The 18413-nt window shown below is 39.1% G+C and overlaps 2 protein-coding genes across 5 annotated transcripts in view; one reads left to right on the forward strand and one right to left on the reverse strand.

Annotated features, from left to right (window-relative positions):
• trub2 (TruB pseudouridine (psi) synthase family member 2) overlaps nucleotides 1-10033 on the forward strand; it is an 18440-nt gene extending 8407 nt beyond the window's left edge. The window contains exons 4-9 of the mRNA XM_061874400.1: nucleotides 1678-1752; nucleotides 2629-2690; nucleotides 2760-2841; nucleotides 6111-6183; nucleotides 6265-6401; nucleotides 8629-10033. Coding sequence (XP_061730384.1) covers nucleotides 1678-1752; nucleotides 2629-2690; nucleotides 2760-2841; nucleotides 6111-6183; nucleotides 6265-6401; nucleotides 8629-8903 — 704 coding nt within the window. The 3' untranslated portion in view covers nucleotides 8904-10033. The remainder of the gene's footprint in view (nucleotides 1-1677; nucleotides 1753-2628; nucleotides 2691-2759; nucleotides 2842-6110; nucleotides 6184-6264; nucleotides 6402-8628) is intronic.
• The window catches only part of rab44 (RAB44, member RAS oncogene family), a 29825-nt gene continuing 18029 nt past the window's right edge, over nucleotides 6618-18413 (reverse strand). For 2 of the 4 annotated variants that reach the window (XM_061874397.1, XM_061874396.1), the window contains exons 7-10: nucleotides 15722-15836; nucleotides 13838-13939; nucleotides 13705-13781; nucleotides 6618-13629 (exon numbers count right to left, since the gene is read on the reverse strand). In XM_061874397.1, the coding sequence (XP_061730381.1) occupies nucleotides 13545-13629; nucleotides 13705-13781; nucleotides 13838-13939; nucleotides 15722-15836 (379 nt within the window). In that variant the 3' untranslated portion in view covers nucleotides 6618-13544. Of the gene's footprint in view, nucleotides 13630-13704; nucleotides 13782-13837; nucleotides 13940-15720; nucleotides 15837-16782; nucleotides 16849-18413 lie in introns of those variants that run through there. The other 2 variants (XM_061874398.1, XM_061874399.1) reach the window with 2 other exon arrangements.

Below are 18413 nucleotides of genomic sequence, written 5' to 3' on the forward strand. Positions count from 1 at the left end.
GATTCAAGAAATACAGGGCTGACTTACCCGTGTAAAAATTTGTCCGAGGGGTGGGACCTTAAGCGGTGGTTTAGTGTGGCTGAAACGGGGCTTAGGCTAAATAATTATTTCTTTAAGGGGTTAAACAACTTAGTGTAGACATGGCCTAAGTAGACATGGCCTTAAACTGCACATTTGTCAGTATAAGGAAGTATTAAATAATTATATTTGCATATTACTTACACATACTAAGTCTCCAAGGCAGAAGTGTATTAGAAAGTATGCAATAACAAATGTGTCAACATCAGTCAACTTACTGCGTCCATCCAGTTTTTACCACTTGTCCCTTTCGGGGTCGCATTTGTGCTGGAGCCTATCCCAACTGCACTTGGGCAGAAGTGTGATGAAACAATTTAAATAATTATTGTGACTTTTAGGTGTGACCCAAAAGTCAAATTACCTCTCCACTTCAAAAAACATAAATCTGTCCTGTGTTTTTGATACCAATCACTTTTCACTTGATCAAGTCTTTTCAAACATCCATCCATCCATCCATTTTCTACCGCTTATTCCCTTTGAGGTCGCGGGGGGCGCTGGTGCCTATCTCAGCTACAATCGGACGGAAGGCGGAGTACACCCTTGACAAGTCGCGACCTTATCGTAGCTTTTCAAACATTCCACACTACAAAATGATACAAGTATGTATGATTTGTGCTAACTTCGTATCAGGTTACAAATATTGCAGTCTAAAACGGCACATTTGTCAATATAAACAATGACCAAACATTTATAGTTGGGCTTACGCACACACAGTCTCCTAAGCAGAAACTTATTAGTTAGTATCCAGTATCATACGTGCCCGCAACTTTCAACTTACTGCGTCGTGAGCTTCTTAATAAATGATTGTGGACACTAGGTGTTGCCAAACTACAATTAACACTCTACTTCAATTTAAAGACAGCATTAATCCATTCCAGGTAGTTGATAATAAACAGGTTAGTCTTTTTCATACCTACCATTGGGATCTGAGCCGAGGATGTCGTTGTGGCTTGTGCAGGCCTTTGAGACATTTGTGATTAAGGGCTGTATAAATAAACTTTGATTAATTGATTGATTGATTGTTCTCTTTGACTAATTTTATTTGATTGAACTTTTACTAGCATTCCTCGATACAAAATAATAAAAGTACATATAATTTCATGCAAGGCGAATGCAAAAGTGTATGTTTGAATATAGATTTGTCTTATATTTTTTTGTAAATTTCCTTATTAGTTGAAGTGTAACATTAATAGCTCTAGCTTGTTGTTCTGTTCTACATCTCTACTGAACAATGGCAGCACACTACGGAAAAAGCCAGGTGTTCCCAAACAAGAGACTTTATAATCGAAAGCGTGTTTTCAAGCTCTGACCTTTCCTTGGCACTCCTGCTAGCCAAAACCGGCATTGCACTATTATTTGTTTACAGAGTAGATGCATGTCATGACTCATGACAAACTCTTCTGCACCCTCACTTTTAATGTATACCATGTAGGGAGTTTGTACGCCTGTGGTGAGGTTTTGTTCTGAACGGTCTAATTACACATACATGTACTTTTAAGTTTATTACATGCACACATGATCACATTATGGTTTGTTGAGTTGATCTGTACTACTGTGTATAATCCATTTAAATAAAACTAATACAATGTTTTGTTGCAGTGACTGGGAGTGAATTCAAGTATATTCCAGTCGGTGTAGGACATCGCTTGGATACATCATCTTCTGGTGTTATGGGTATGATATTCATTGTCGGGCTGGGCGATATATCGATATAAACGATATATCGCAGGTTTGTCTCTGTGCGATATAGAAAATGACTATCGTAATATTCGATTATATGTTCTTCTACAGTTGCTTTTAGCTGTGTGCATTACATTACTGGCGTTTATCACTCCTTCTTGTGTCTGCTTCTCACAGAGACATAAAACAAGCCTGCCTTCTTACATACGTCACATACTCTCGCACATGTAGCGTCACACGCTCTTGCCGACCAGAGAGGTAGCAGCATGGCTAATGTTAGCTGAGGCAGGTCGAGCGGAGCGGAACTTGTGACAATACAAGAGAGAGATGGTGTGAAACTGATCACAAATGGAGGAAGAACAATAAATGCCCAAAATAAAGAGCTGGGGGTCCATCATCTGGCGATGGTTTGGCTTCAAGTCGGAAGATATTCAGCAGACAACAGCAATATGCAAAGTATGCAGCAGAAGTGTTACTACAAAAAGGTAGCAGCACTACTAATTTGTTCTTTCATTTAAAAAGTCACCCGCGAGAGAATGAAGACTATTTAATAAATACACTTTTGGTCAATTGACTTAGTTGGGATTTCCCTCTCTGCATGAAAGTTTAAAAATAGCATATATTATTAATGCAGTATGAAGAAGAATGTTTTAATGTAGACACATAGAATCATCATACTGCTGTGATTATATGCATCAAGTGTTCATTCAAGGCCAAGGCAAGATATCGTAATATATATCGTATATCGCAGTATGGCATAAAAATATCACGATATTAATAAAAGCCAATATCGCCCAGCCCTAATTCATTGTCTTTTTCTTTGTAATCCAAGCATTGTTTTTAACATCACTTGTGTCATTTTCCTTTTAGTTCTCGGTGTTGGGAAGGGAAACAAAGTGCTGAATGGCCTCCAAAGCCTGCAAGTAACCAGAGTGAGTTTCCTGTACTGATAAGCAATTGGAAGAAAACACATGAATTTATTTCTACTTTGCCATTTCCAGGATTACACATTGGAGGGCGAGTTTGGCTACGCTACTGATAACTTCTCCCACACAGGACGTGTTGTGGAAAGATCCACCTATGGTATGGATTATTGAAAACTGCAGTGTTTCCTACAAGACCGCCATCTCGTCTCATTTGCCGTGACGCATGTGCGTGTCATTTGATAGACACTGTAGAAGAGACCTAAAAACATGACAAGTTCAACAAAATGTGAAAGATGCTGTTTGCAACTACCTCACAGCAATATTTTTAAAAGCAAAAAACATAAGAACACCACTGGTAAGCTTATGTTACCATTTTTGGTTAAACACAACACATTTTTTTGACAATTGTCTATATTTTTCACATCAACAAAGTCTATGTAATGACATAAGTAATCACTTGGTCTCGTCAACACGGCACACATTAAAAAATGTAGTCCAAGGGAAGCAACAAACAATTTGGAGTCATGTTGTTATGATAGATGATACATTCAATAAAAGCTAACACTAGTGATCTAAATTTCTATTATTAGCTAACGACAGCTTAAGATAATGCGTGTGCACGTGCATACGAAAAGCTGTTAGAGGCAGGGATATACTGTGTAAATTACATTTGAAAGTTGGCTCCCTCTAGGCATCTGTGTACATGTTGATAACAGACCCTTTAACAAATACAAATGAAATTTGATTTTTTTCAAAGTTGCTGTATGTAGTCTCAAATAAAAATATCTAAGGGAGTCTTTAAGTTCTCCTGTAATATAGCGACAAAGTTGCCAAGTTTGCAACACTGTTTCCTTTCATTATTGACGTGTTAAAGGTCTACTGAAATGAGATTTTCTTATTCAAACGGGGATAGCAGGTCCATTCTATGTGTCCAACGTGATCATTTCGCGATATTGCCATATTTTTGCTGAAAGGATTTAGTAGAGAACATCGACAATAAAGTTCCTAACTTTTGGTCGCTAAAAAAAAATGCCTTGCCTTTACCGGAAGTAGCAGACGATGTGCGCGTGACGTCACGGGTTGTAGGGCTCCTCACATCCGCACATTGTTTACAATTATAGCTACCAGCAGCTAGAACTATTTGGACAGAGAAAGCGACAATTTCCCCATTAATTTGAGCGAGGATGAAAGATTCGTGGATGAGGAAATTTAGAGTGAAGGACTAGAAGAAGAAAAAAAGAGTTAAAAAAAAAGGCGATTGCAGTGGGAGCGATTCAGAGGTTATTAGACACATTTACTAGGATAATTCTGGAAAATCCCTTATCTGCCTTTTTTATTGCCAGTGATTTAGTGAGATTAAATAGTACCTGAAAGTCGGAGGGGTGTGGCCACGGGTGTGTTGACCGCCAGTGTCTCTGAGGGAAGTCACGCAGCTGCAGCAGGACGGAAGCTCCGCTGATGTCTCCGGTAAGGGCCGACTTATTACCACAATTTTATCACCGAAAACTGCCGGTTGACATGTGGTCGGGATCCATGTTCGGTTGACCGCTCTGTTCCATAGTAAAGCTTCACCTTCGGGAATTTTAAACAGGGAAACACCGGCTGTTCAGCAACACAGATGTCCAGAATACTGTGTAATTATGCAATTAAAGCACACTACTTATAGCTTGGATCGGGCTGGAAAATAATGTCCGCTACCACCCGAGACGTCAAAGGCACGCGTCATCATACGCGTCATCATACCGCGATGTTTTCAACACGACACTTTGCGGGAAAGTTAAAATTGCAATTTAGTAAACTAAAAAGGCCGTATTAGCATGTGTTGCAATGTTAATATTTCATCATTGATATATAAACTATCAGACTGCGTGGTCGGTAGTAGTGGGTTTCAGTAGGCCTTTAAAGGGGTCCTATTATGGAAAGTCAACTTTTTTTTTTTACCTGTTTGCACCTGTTGTGTATTTGGGATTCCCATAAGTCCTGAAAAGACAATCAGAAAGCGGCTTGAAGATGGTGTGTAAACAAAACCTATGCAAACGATAGAGCAAAGGACTACCATTACATGTTGTGTAAAAAATACAAAAAATCATATGACATCTTTAAAAAGTGGAGTTAGGAATTCAGCTACTGTGCAATGTTGTAATCAGAAGCTAAATTCACCAATGTTTATGAGCGAGGGCGAACAGGTAGCCCCAAATATATTTTATCGCAAATTAATAAAGTATATGGATAACATTGATGTATTTGAATTCCATGCTTAAAGAGGAACTGCACTTTTTGGGGGAATTTTGCCCTATCGTTCACAATCATTATGAAAGACATGATGACGGATGTATTTTTTTTTACGCATTCTAACTTGAAAATAAACGTAAATAAAAGTCTGTTTACAGCGGAGCTAATGGAAAGTCCTCTATTTTGTCCATAAAAAACATTGAAAAATCCACTAACAAAACTTAATTTACATTTCTTGACTTGAATATTAAAAAAGTATTAGTGATATTATTATATGCTCTAACGCAGACAAACTATAGCGGAGGTGTGACCACAAGCCTGTGTTCAATTTCGACAAGATCGACTGGCGAGGTGTTTCCTCGCTTCCTTGCTCCCTGCATGTTTATTGTAGATCATAAATCATGCATCTCACCTAGACAGAAGAAGGCCGAGGACGTATTCCGACAAGTTTGTACACTTTCTCAGTTATTTGGGGCCCTAAAATGGCAACAATGACACGATTGGTCCCCCTGCCTCTCCACCCTTTTTTTTCGTGAGGATTATAGTCATTCTTTATGTAAATTGTAATATATGAACATCCTAGTAGTCGGCATCCTAAATACAACAGACATTGCACAGTAACTGATGTTTTATTGTGTTTGTTGGCTCTCATTAAGTCTGCAGTGAGCAAAAATAAGTGATGGGGAAAAAAAAGCTAACGTAATGCGTTTTTAAAATGAATGCGCCACGTTTGCTTGAAATTATCAAAATAGATAAATATTAATGTTATTATATATGTGCCCATGACTACATTACATATATACTTACATATAATAACCTCAATGGAGGTGTTTGGATGCTTTATAGGCGGAATAGACCCATTGGCTCCATTGTAAGCAGACATTTGATCGCCTTTAATATTTAGAATGCAATATATTATATATATATATATATATATATATATATATATTGCATTCTAAATATTAAAGGCGATATTAAAGTCCTTTAAAGGCCGAATATTAAAGGCCTTTAATATTTAGAATGCAATATATTATATATATATATATATATATATATATATATTGCATTCTAAATATTAAAGGCGATCAAATAAATATATATATATATAAAACTTTCTCAGGTGATCTGACTGAATAGATGTTGAATGACTCTTCATAATTTACTGGATTACCATGTTTACATTTTGCTCAACAGATCACATTACGCAAGATAAGCTGGACAAAGTTTTGGCAATGCTGCAGGGAGCAAATCAGAAGGCTTTGTTAACGTAAGAATATTCTACATTACCCCATTAACTTGTGTTGAAACGTCATTCAGTCCTCACTAGGTCATATTCCTCCTCTCATAGGTACGCCAACGTAGACATGCGTTCCCAGGAAGCCTACGAGATGGCTGTGCAAGGTTTACTTGGCCCAGATGGGAAGTCACCGCCCATTTTGACGGGCCTGAGGTGCATTCGCTTCCAGCCTCCAAACTTCACTCTGGGTAAAAAAACTTCCTCTACTTCAATTGCTATGTTGTGGATAGTTTTGACATTATTTTACATACCAGGAAATAAACTGAAACAAAGATGCTATAAACCTGGTTATCGGTCTATAACAGTGGTTCTCAAACTCAGAAAGCTCTTGGCTGTACAAGTACCACCACAATGACCAACATTACAATTCAGTAGCTTAGAAGGCCTAAGTATTCATCAAAAACCAGGCAGAGGTTTTATTTATTAAGTAGATTGTAACATAACACACAGTTTCAGCAGTAACACTGTGAAAATAAAACTTATATTCCAATATTTAAAAAAGTTATTCTTTGGTGCACCACTGGTTTATACTGTATGGTGACAAAACAAATATTTTAACAAACTCATATTTGAATATTGATGAAAACTAATAAAGCACTTGTTCCAGGATCTATTTCGGACATTTTCAGAAAATGTTATCCTAATCCGTACATTAGTTATGTTAACTATCGAATTCCTCAAATGGTGAATGTTTTTTATTAAGCAGCACACTTTTTTGGAACACTGTCCAGACCAACGTGATGTCCCTTTTGTTTTTTGTTTTCAAGAAGTTGGCAACCCGTAGCGGTTAACTTCCATCCGCAGTCGGCAGTGTATAAGCTACTTCTGAATCACTAATCCACATCTCCATGGCGACAAATACGTTTCTTAAAAGTATCATCCTTGCAGGATGAGGACTAGCTACACACTGTAGGAGGATACAATACCTCACTGCTAACAAAAAGAAAGTGCTCCTGAATGTAAACAAATGGGTGGCTCTCTATACTTAGGATCGACTGTAACGATACCAAGTACAAGAGCCGTATCTAGTCGATACTACAATGGGCGGTTTAGCTCGGTTGATTGAGTGGCCGTGCCAGCAACTTGAGGGTTCCAGGTCCGATCCCCGCTTCCGCCATCCTAGTCACTGCCGTTGTGTCCTTGGGCAAGACACTTTACCCACCTGCTCCCAGTGCCACCCACACTGGTTTAAATGTAACTTCGATATGTTAAGCGCTTTGAGTCACTAGAGAAAAGCGCTATTCAATTCACTTCACTTTATACTATCACAAAATCCTTTTTCCTTTTTTTTATTTGTACTTTAATTATGTATGGTCCTTTAACTACTTGGTATTGGATTGATACCAAAATGTGTATGATCACTTAAAACTAATGTAAAGTACCCAAACAACCAAAGCATGAGCGCTTATTACATTTTAACAGAAGTGTAGGTAGAACATGGTAAAACAAAAAGAAAGCAGATATTAAAAGTAATTAAACAAGCGGATTAATAATTCATGTTACTGCTTGTCCCTTATAATTTTAACAAAACAACAGAATGGGAAATTACACAATCTGCATACGTCTGCAGCCATATTAGGAGCTTTTGTTTGCCTATTTATTATTAAAAGAGCATGTGTTTAGGGCAATGTTCTCTCTTATTTTATGAAAATGTTTCTATCTGATTGCAATAAAAAACATATATTTAATGTATCATAAGATTTTCTGTTAAAATAAAGCCAATAATATTTTTTTTTGTCTTCGCCTTTCTTTGAAAAGTAACAAAATACATTTGGTACCGGTACCAAAATATTGGTATAGGAACGACCCTATCGGCAACAAAACAAGTTTCAGATGATATCGGCTTGCATCTAAAATCTTTTAAACTGACAGTTTAAAGCGGGGCAGTCATTTAACATCTAAATGTTGCAGTCTGAAACAGCACATTTGTCAATGCATCACAATAGGAGCGTGGACGATACTGAATTAATAGACAAATGTCCAAATATCGGTTATTTATGTATTTAATTACAGACTGTCATGAAAAGCAGAAGTAGCGTGGATACACACACACCCAAAGAATCTAACCTCTATAAAACAGTTATCAAATAATAATTACATATAACCAACACATACGAAGTTTCCAAGGCAGAAAGAATGGTGTCAGAACGTATTCAATAACAAACATATGAGGTCAAGTTATTGGTGTTGCCAAAAAAATTACTTCAAAAGCATTAATGTGTCATGTGTTTTTCATAACAACAATTGTTATTGGACTAATTTCACTTAATCAAAACTTTTCCAACATTTTAAAAAGTATGTACTATAGTTGGTGCTGCTAGCTTATCCAAGGTGAAAAAGATACATCATGACATCCCTGCTTTTGGACAACATATTTAACCGTTTTAACTCACCAAATTGTTTTTATGTTCTTAGAGGTACAATGCCTAAACGAAACGCAGAACTACCTCCGCAAAGTGGTGCACGAGATCGGACTGGAGTTGCGCAGCACGGCCTTCTGCAAGGGAGTTCGCCGTACGAGAGATGGCACTTTCACCCTGAGGGACGCTCTTACCCGCGACCGCTGGAAGCCCGCTGATGTCTTAAGTGCTATCCGACAGTACCACGCTGGTCACAGACAAAGGAAACAAGAGTACAAAGCCCAGGAGCAACAAGACGCTACGGCCAGAGAAGAACTGCATTCTAGATGAAGCTTCTCTGAAGACGAAGGTATGCTGAAAAGCGGATGTGACAATCCTGAGATCCGAACTTAAGGAGTACTTTTCGATATTGTGGTTCTGTTGGAGGCCTGATGATGCCTTCGCAGGACTAGTCGCTCTAAGGGAGGACACCGTTGGCTTTGCTTGTCTGGAAGTACGACCACATCAAATAGAAGAACAAGAGACATTTTAGATTAGTTTGCAACACAAATTAGATACAATTTACACCAGAGTTTTATTGCCATTAATTATTGAGTGACCTGCATCTGTAATATAGTCACCACGAGGTGTTTTGTCTTATCACTCTAATTCAAAAATATCCATCCATCTTTTTCCTACCGCTTATCCCTTTTTGGGGTCGCGGGGGTGCTGGAGCCTATCTCAGCTGCATTCGGGCGGAAGGCGGTGTACCATCTCATCGCAGGGCCAACACTGATAGACAAAATTTACATATTTATCTAAAAAATCATCACAGTTCCTCGTTGTTTCGCATGACAGCACTGTCTGTATTTATTAGTCAAAAATATTTATATTAAGCACATTTTAGTTCCTAGGAATTCATGCAAACTCAACCAATTTTGAGTAGTATGTGCAACCTTGCAACTTTCCTCCATATTCTGCCAAATCAGCGTAATTTTTGCCAATCAAATGTCTTAGCGGCGCTCAAACGCGCACGTCAACTGTCTAGTCAAAACTTATGTTTGTTTCTTGTGTAGACAAAGTTGTTGATCCAGGGTTTGCCAAGAAAATATTTGGTATGGGGATGTTACAAAGAGACAGCATTTACATTTGTTAGAGATGTTGAAGTGTGATGATCCCTCATTGGCTCTTATTTACCATGAACATTTAGTGCTATAGATTGGTCTCAACGTGCACAGTATGTGTTGGACCATAAACACATTTTCACCTAAAGCAAAACAAAAAATAAAGTTGACAGAACAAGTGTAAGTTGCAGACACGACACAAAGGAAGCCTTTGGTGGTGTTTCTATCTGTAATTATAAATAATTAAAATGGTATGGTAATTTGACAATGAGTTCTGAGTATGTTGATCATGTATTTGTACTACCATTGGATGTTTACTTTTAGGTCTGTGCTGTAATAAAATTAGTAAAATATCAATACCATATTTGTTTCAAATTTGTGTTGTAACCTCAATCTCAAAAACACAAGATTGCAAGGAACACTTAAAAACATTACTAGTACATTCATATAATAAGAAGTTGATTCAATGTTATTAAAAAATTAAAAATGCCACAAAAAATTGCAACTTTTTGAGAAAGCTACCACATCAAAATAGCCACATGTTGCCTGTTTTTGGTCTAAATTGAGCATTCAAGCATAACAATGGCTAAATACACTTACAATATCTAAGATAAATCTTAGCTATTGTAATATATTGCACAGCATATAATCATTGAACAATTTACTGTATTTTAATAGGTTTGTGGTTGTGGCTCGAGGGGAGGGGAGGCTGTGCCAGCAACTTAAGGTCTCCAGATTTGATCTATGCTTTCGCCATCCTGGTCACTGTTGTGTCCTTGGCAAAGTCACTTTACCCACCTGCTCCCAGTGTCACCCACACTGGTTTAACTGTAGATAATGGGTTTCACTATGTAAAGCTCTTTGAGTCTCTAGATCAGGGAGTAGGTAACCTATGGCTTGCAAGCCAGATGTGGCTCTTTAGAAGACTCTATCTGGTTCTCAGATAAATCTTTGCTGACATTGCTTAACACGATAAGTAATGAATAATTCCGCTGGAAATAACTTTTCAAAATAACGTTCAAATAATAAAACATTCTCATGCATTTTAAACCATCCATCCGTTTCCTACCGCACCTGTTCAAGGTTATGGGTGGCTCAACCAACCCCAGCTGCCCTTTGGGGTACAGGAGGGTCGCATTAATGGTAAGAAGTATTTAAGTTATTATTGGTTAGCTTCAGAATAATGTTATTAAAATGAATAAAATATTTATTATCCTCTAAAAAATGTTAGTCTTACTTAAAAATGCACGTATTGTATTCAGTGTTAAAAAAATATTATATGGCTCTTACGGAAATACATTTTATAATATTTGGATTTCATGGCTCTCTCAGCCAAAAAGGTTCCCGACCCCTGCTCTAGAGAAAATCGCTATATAAATATGATTCACTTTTTAAAAAAATATGAGTATTAGTATACAATATGTCATACATATTACAGATTGTATTTTATATCCACTATTGGGTAAAACAAGTGTAAATGTGACTATGTGTGTTACTTCATGTCGAGAGGACTAGTAGACGTTTTATGCTCTATGAAAATGTTCAAGATACAAATACAATATTTTACATTGCAAAAACTCACTTATACAGTACAGGCCAAAAGTTTGGACACACCTTCTCTTTCAATGGGTTTTCTTTATTTGCACGACTAATTTACATTGTAGATTGTTACTAAAGGCATCAAAACTATGAATGAACACGTGGGGTTAAAATAACTGAAAATATGTTTTGTATTCCAGTTTCTTCAAAATAGCCACCCTTTGATCTGATTATTGCTTTGCACATTCTTGGCATTCTTGATGAGCTTCAAGAGGTAGTCACCTGAAATTTTTTTTCACTTCACAGGTGTCATAGTTGTGATGCCTTTAGTGACAATCTGTAATCTAACTAGTCCATCAATCCATCCATTTCCTACCGCTTGTCCCTTTTTGGGGTGGCGGGGGATGCTGGAGCCTATCTCAGCTGCACTCGAGCAGAAGGCGTTGTACACCCTGGACAAGTCGCCATCTCATCACAGGGCCAACACAGATAGACAGACAACATTCACACACTAGGGCCAATTTAGTGTTGCCAATCAACTTATCCCCAGGTGCATGTCTTTGGAAGTGGGAGGAAGCCGGAGTACCCAGAGGGAACCCACGCATTCACGGGGAGAACATGCAAACTCCACACAGAAAGATCCTGAGCCCGGGATTGAACCCAGGACTATTCAGGGCCTTCATATTGTCAGGTACATGCACTAACCCCTGTTCCACCGTGCTGCCCCATGTAAATAGTCATGAAAATAAAGAAAACGCGTTGAAATGAGGTGTGTCCAAACTTTTTGGCCTGTATTGTAGGTCTGGAATTAATAGCGATAAGCGAAGGATGACTTCATCTGCACACACGGTAGAAGACTGTACAAATACATGATGGCCACAACAATGTGTACACATTAGAGATGCGCGGATAGGCAATTATAACATCCGCATCACCAAAGTCGTTATCCACCCGCCGTCCACCCGAACCAACATTTTATCAGGACCGTATCCGCCCGCTGAAATACATCAGAGGTTGTTCACCTTTACCACTCACAGAGCTATTTAAACATGTTTCACAGAGCAATGATGACAATTGGAGCCGCTAACGTTCCCGCGACTAACCAATTGCGTTCATCCTGATTACAAGAATATGGGCGTGATGTGAAGCCATTACCTTAGACACCTTCAACAATATGTACGAACCGATTGTTGGTTTGGCAACATGAGTGCAGCTTCCGCAATTACACGTTCAAGATTGAAAGGCATACTGGGTGATAGAGTACACTGATGGTTGTGATATAAACAACTTTAACACTTACTAATATGTGCCATGCTGTGAAGCCACACCCAACAAGATTGACAAACACATTTCGGGAGAACATCCTCACAGTAACACAACACAACAAATACCCATAATCCTTTGTAACCGTGACAGTTCCTGAATATATTTTACACCCCGCACCCCCAACCCCGCCCACCTTACCGACGCATGGGGGGGGGGGGATTGTGTTACTGTGAGGATATTCTCCCGAAAATGTGTTTGTTGTTCTTAATTGGTGTGGCTTCACAGCGTGGCGCATATTACTGAGAGTGTTAAAATTGTTTATATCACAACCATTAGTGTACTTTGTGTCACCCAGTATGCCTTGCAGTCGTGTGCGTGTTGCCGCGGAAGCCACACACAACATGATGCTGGACTGACGAGCAGATCGTACATGTTGTAGTAGGCGACAAAGCCAATGGCTTCATAGCACGCCCTAATACTTATTATTTCGGTGACTGCCGGCAGTCATTCAGTAGAATAATAGCGTCTCTTATTGTCTTCTTCGCTTTATGACACGGGTCTTAAATGGCACTTTGAATGGCAAAGGATACCGATCACAGAACCATGCATATCAAATATTTCCGGATGGTTCAACCGCCACCCGCTCAAATATAATTAAAATCTATTTTTTCGTCATGTCAACCGCCGACCCACAGACTCTGCGGATGAGACCGCAAACCACGCATCTCTAGTACACATGCAGATGTTGTACAGTATGTATGGTAATATGAGGTCTACTTTCACAAGTATAGATAACAAAATAGGCGGGAGAAAGTAATTAACTTGTTCACCAGGTGGAGCAACTACACTTAAATCAAATTTATTTTAGCCTACATTAAAAAGGAGCCAAAAAGATGTCGGGTGGGATATTATTGACATCACGAAGGAGCATGCAATTCTGATAAGCGCAAAGCAGCGCAATTAGTGCAAGCGTACCTAAAGCTGCGGCCAGTAAAATGGCTGAAATGCACCTTTACAGAGCAAACCAACCCCGAGATGTAGCACATTGCACCACTTCATGCCTTCAGCAACATCCTGATGTTTTCTTTGCGGGCTCTTTGTGCAACACCCCGCCTTCCTCTTGTCCACCAACCGTCTGACTCAACAACCTGACGACAAGAAGTCACACTTGAATATTAAAGACATACCGTGCGTCTCACACACACACACAGGCGGTGTATTACCTGGCAACTGCCTCCAAAGACTGAATCACGTTGTCACCAGTGACCGCGCTACACTCCATGAAATCTGCGTTGTACTCCTAGCAAAGCCAAAGTTACCACTAAAAGTATTTTCTGCTTTTCCCAGAGCCATTACCTTTGCAACATTCTGCCCATCTTCGGTTTTAACGCTGCGTCGCACGTCGTCGCTTTTATTTCCAAGAAGTAAAATGGGAATGTTCTTTTCCACAGCCCCTTCCTACAGACAAACAGGACACAAGATGGATCTTTACTTGGATGGGGAGGCAGGTTTTCTGATCATTTTATTTCATGTGGACTTTCTCAACTCAGCGTTTTTCATACTTTACAGGCTAACTTGCTTCAGACTTACAGCACAATATGCCCGTTAATTACTCTACACTTCTCTGCTTTGGAGGCCTTCATAAGCCTCTAAAGCAGACCTGCGCAAATTAAGCCCAGAGCCGTAAAGTTTTTCAATCTGGCTCGCCGGACATTCCCAAATATATTTTTTTAGATTTTTAAGACGGAAACAGTAGCTGCCAATATGATGTGCAGTGATGTTTTCAAATGACTGGAAGTCTTGAGCTGTAAAGTATTTAAATTGTGGGAATCTTTTGCATGATATTCTAATTACTAGGGGTGTAACGGTACGTGTATTTGTATTGAACCGTTTCGGCACGGGGGTTTCGGTTCGGTGCGGAGGATTACCGAACGAATTCAACACGAACTAATGAAGTAGCCGCTTATGCTAAAGTCTTAACAAACAGCTCAGCTCCTTTCTGCCTCTGTTTCCTACACAGCACCCAGCATTGTCCCTCCCACACAACCATCTGATTGGTTACAACCATAGCGGTAACAAGCCAATCAGCAGTGCGTAGTCAGAGCGCATCTAGTCAGCGCTTCAGCGTCGAGCAGATAGGCGTTTAGCAGGTGAGCAACGGACTCTCCGAAAGTTATACTAAACACTTCCAAGTCAACTACTCTCTAAACATCACTATGAGCCCGTTGACCTTCTAGAAACAAACTGCAGCTCAGCTCACTCGCAGTCCTGGCTTTAGGTGAAGGCTAGTTAGCTTTTAGCGTAACGTTAGCTCATTTTGCGGTGTGTGTGTGTTACGGACAGTGTTGATTGAGGTGTGCTGAAGCAGCAAAAAAGGACATGTTAAATGAAGAGTTTCTGTCTCTGATAGTGTATATAATGTAAATGCATCATAAAGCCTACATGAACTCCATGGTATTTAGGGATGAATAGTCTCTCCTATTGCTATTGTACTATTTTTTAGCTATAGATACATTAATCATTAGTAATGTAGCAGCCTAGTTTTGAATGACAGGGTCCCTGCTATCACATGTTGATAAATATATAACATTTACATTATAAAAAAATCAACTACAGGCTTACCCAATACTGTAATAAATTAAGCATGATGAGTTGACATGAAACTGTTTGTTGCACTTTTTATATGTAGAAGAAAAGTTGTCATTTTATTTCATCTAAGCAACAACTTGAGGCAGTTTAATGTTGATTAACGTGGGCAGAATTATTATAGTGTTCCCAATGTTAAAAGGATCAAGCCATTGTTTACAAATTTGGTAAATAAATAACCAAAAAATTTATATTTTGTTGTTTTTTACTGTACCTAAAATGAACCGAACCGTGACTTCTAAACAGAGGTATGTACCGAACCGAAATTTTTGTGTACCGTTACACCCCTACTAGTTACTATGGTAATCTAAGTCACAGCAGCTCAGACGAGGCACCAAGCAGTGTGCCTGGGGAGCGTTTCCACAGAGTGTTTCCAGAGCAGCCAGCCTGAAATGCAGGTTTCAGGGACAGACGCGGAAGGAGATTTCTACTGTGAAGTTCTAAAGCTTAGTGATATATCAAATATTAGTTGTTTTTTTTTACCCTTCGCATTCATATTTCGCTGTTTGTAGCATTTTTTTTGCATTTTGCTTTATTGTAAAATATGTTGTCAATATTCAGTGTTTTATCTGTCATAAGTGAGCAAGCACTAACCTGAATGCAGCTTGCCCAGAAGTGAACAGAGGTGAAGCTTTGCCAGGAAGTGATGTCGTACATCAGGAGAAATGCATGCGCTTTATGAAAGAGCTGCTTGGTGACACTGTGAAACCTTACAAATGAAAAATTAATGAATGTCAAAAAGATTAGGTGACATTAGGGGTGTCAAACTCAGGGGCCGCGTGGAGGAAAATCTATTCCCACGTGTGCCGGAGGAAAATCATGGCATAATAACTTAAAAATACAACTACCACAACTTCAATTTGTTTTACTTTGGCTCTAAATATAGCAGGCATATTCTGAAAATGTAAATATCACAAATAAAGTACCAATGATTGCCACACACACACACACTAGGTGTGGCGAATTTATTCTCTGCATTTGACCCATCACCCCTTGATTACCCCCTGGGAGGTGAGGGGAGCAGTAAGCAGCAGCCAATTTAACCCCCAATTAAATAATCCTCTTGACAAAACCCTTCAAGTTAACATTCTGAGGAAAAAAATGGTGTGGTCTCAAAAACACCATGAAGAACACAATGAATTCAGACTTAATCTCACTGTTTCCACGAAGCAATTCAACATTAAAGGCCTACTGAAATTTGATTTACTTATTTAAACGGGGATAGCAGGTCCATTCTATGTGTCATACTTGATCATTTCGCGATATTGCCATATTTTTGATGAAAGGATTTAGTAGAGAACATCCACGATAAAGTTCGCAACTGTCGGTGTTAAGAGAAAAGCCCTGCCTTTACCGGAAGTCGCAGACGATGACGTCACATGTTTGATGGATCCCCACATATTCACATTGTTTTTAATGGGAGGCTCCAAAAAAAGTGTTACTCAGACCGAGAAAACGACAATTTCCCCATTAATTTGAGCGAGGATGAAAGATTCGTGTTTGAGGATATTGATAGCGACGGACTAGAAAAAAAACAAAAAACGCAAATGCATTGGGACGGATTCCGATGTTTTTAGACACATTTACTAGGATAATTCTGAGAAATCCCTTATCTTTCTATTGTGTTGCTAGTGTTTTAGTGAGTTTAATATTACCTGAAAGTCGGAGGTGTACGTCCACGGGTGTCTTGACGCGCAGTGTCTCAGGGGAGTCGACGGCAGCTATGGACGGCACAAGCTCAGCTTTTCTCCGGTAAGAACTGACTTTTTAACCACAATTTTCTAACCGAAACCTGCTGGTTGACATGTGGTCAGGATCCATGTTCTCTTGACCGCGCTCTGATCCATAGTAAAGTTTCACCTCTGGGAATTTTAAACAAGGAATCACCGTGTGTTTGTGTGGCTAAAAGCTAAAGCTTCCCAACTCCATCTTTCTACTGTGACTTCTCCAATATTAATTGAACAAATTGCAAAAGATTCAGCAACACAGATGTCCAAAAAACTGTTTAATTATGCCGTTAAAGCAGACGACATTAGCTGTGTGTGTTCGCACCGCTCATACTTCCTAAAAACCTGTGACGTCTTGCGTACACGTCATCATTACATGACATTTCGAAGACGAAACTCCCGGGAAATTTAAATTGTAATTTAGTAAACTAAAAAGGGCGTATTGGCATGTGTTGCAATGTTAATATTTAATCATTGATGTATAAACTATCAGACTGCGTGGTGGTTAGTAGTGGGTTTCAGTAGGCCTTTAAGACACAGCCCATCTAGGATTGAACAAAAAACAAAATAAAGCATAAAATAAAAACGCTTCTATGTATAAACTACCTCATTTGTCATTTCCACTGTTACATTTTGGGGGGACGGTGTGGCGCGGTTGGTAGAGTGGCTGTGGGGGCAACCTGAGAGTTCCTGGTTCCATCCCCACCTTCTACCAACCTCGTCACGTCTGTTGTGTCTTTGAGCGAGACACTTACCCTTGCTCCTAATGGGTCGTGGTTAGCGCCTTGCATGGATGTGTGTGTGTGTGTGTGTGTGAATGTGGAAATAGTGTCAAAGTGCTTTGAGAACCTTGAAAATAGAAAAGCGCTATACAAGTAGAACCCATTTAACATTTAAATTTGCAAAAAGACAATAATTTTCACAGAAGTATATCAAGGTGCAGTGTCTCAAGCAGCATTTTTAGTGGAGTTACCAATTGTTTATTGTACTGATGTTTGTTTTTACATTGGGTTGAGGGGGAGGAGTCACAGCCCCACTTTAGCACTTAAGTCCTGGTATACTTTCTCATCCTATGTGTAACACATTTTCCTTGCATACTAGAAATGCTATTGCGACATCCAGTGGACACAATAATAACAGCAGTTTCTTTAGTTTAAAAATGCAGCTCAATTCTACACTTGGCAAACTCATCTCGCGGGCCTGATTCGGCCCGTTGGCCGCATGTTTGACATCCCTGTGTTGTGAGAAATAAAAGACAAGTAGTCTGTGACAAATGTAAACCCTTAGAAGTTGACAAGGATTTTAATGCGCCAATAATTCAGGCTTGTCAAGTTTGAGGCAAAAAAGACAAATTCCCAGGAAGTGACATCATTTTTCCTTTCTTGGAAATTTGAGACAATGAAATTACTTTAAATTATTTCCTTTTAACAACACTCAGTAAACGTTTGGGAACTGAGGAGACCAATTTTTGAAGCTTTTCAGGTGTAATTCTTTCCCATTCTTGCTTGATGTACATCTTATTATTAGTTTATTAAGGATCCCCATTAGTCTACACCGCA

This window comes from Nerophis ophidion, linkage group LG16, assembly GCF_033978795.1.
Source record: "Nerophis ophidion isolate RoL-2023_Sa linkage group LG16, RoL_Noph_v1.0, whole genome shotgun sequence".
NCBI classification, from domain to species: domain Eukaryota; kingdom Metazoa; phylum Chordata; class Actinopteri; order Syngnathiformes; family Syngnathidae; genus Nerophis; species Nerophis ophidion.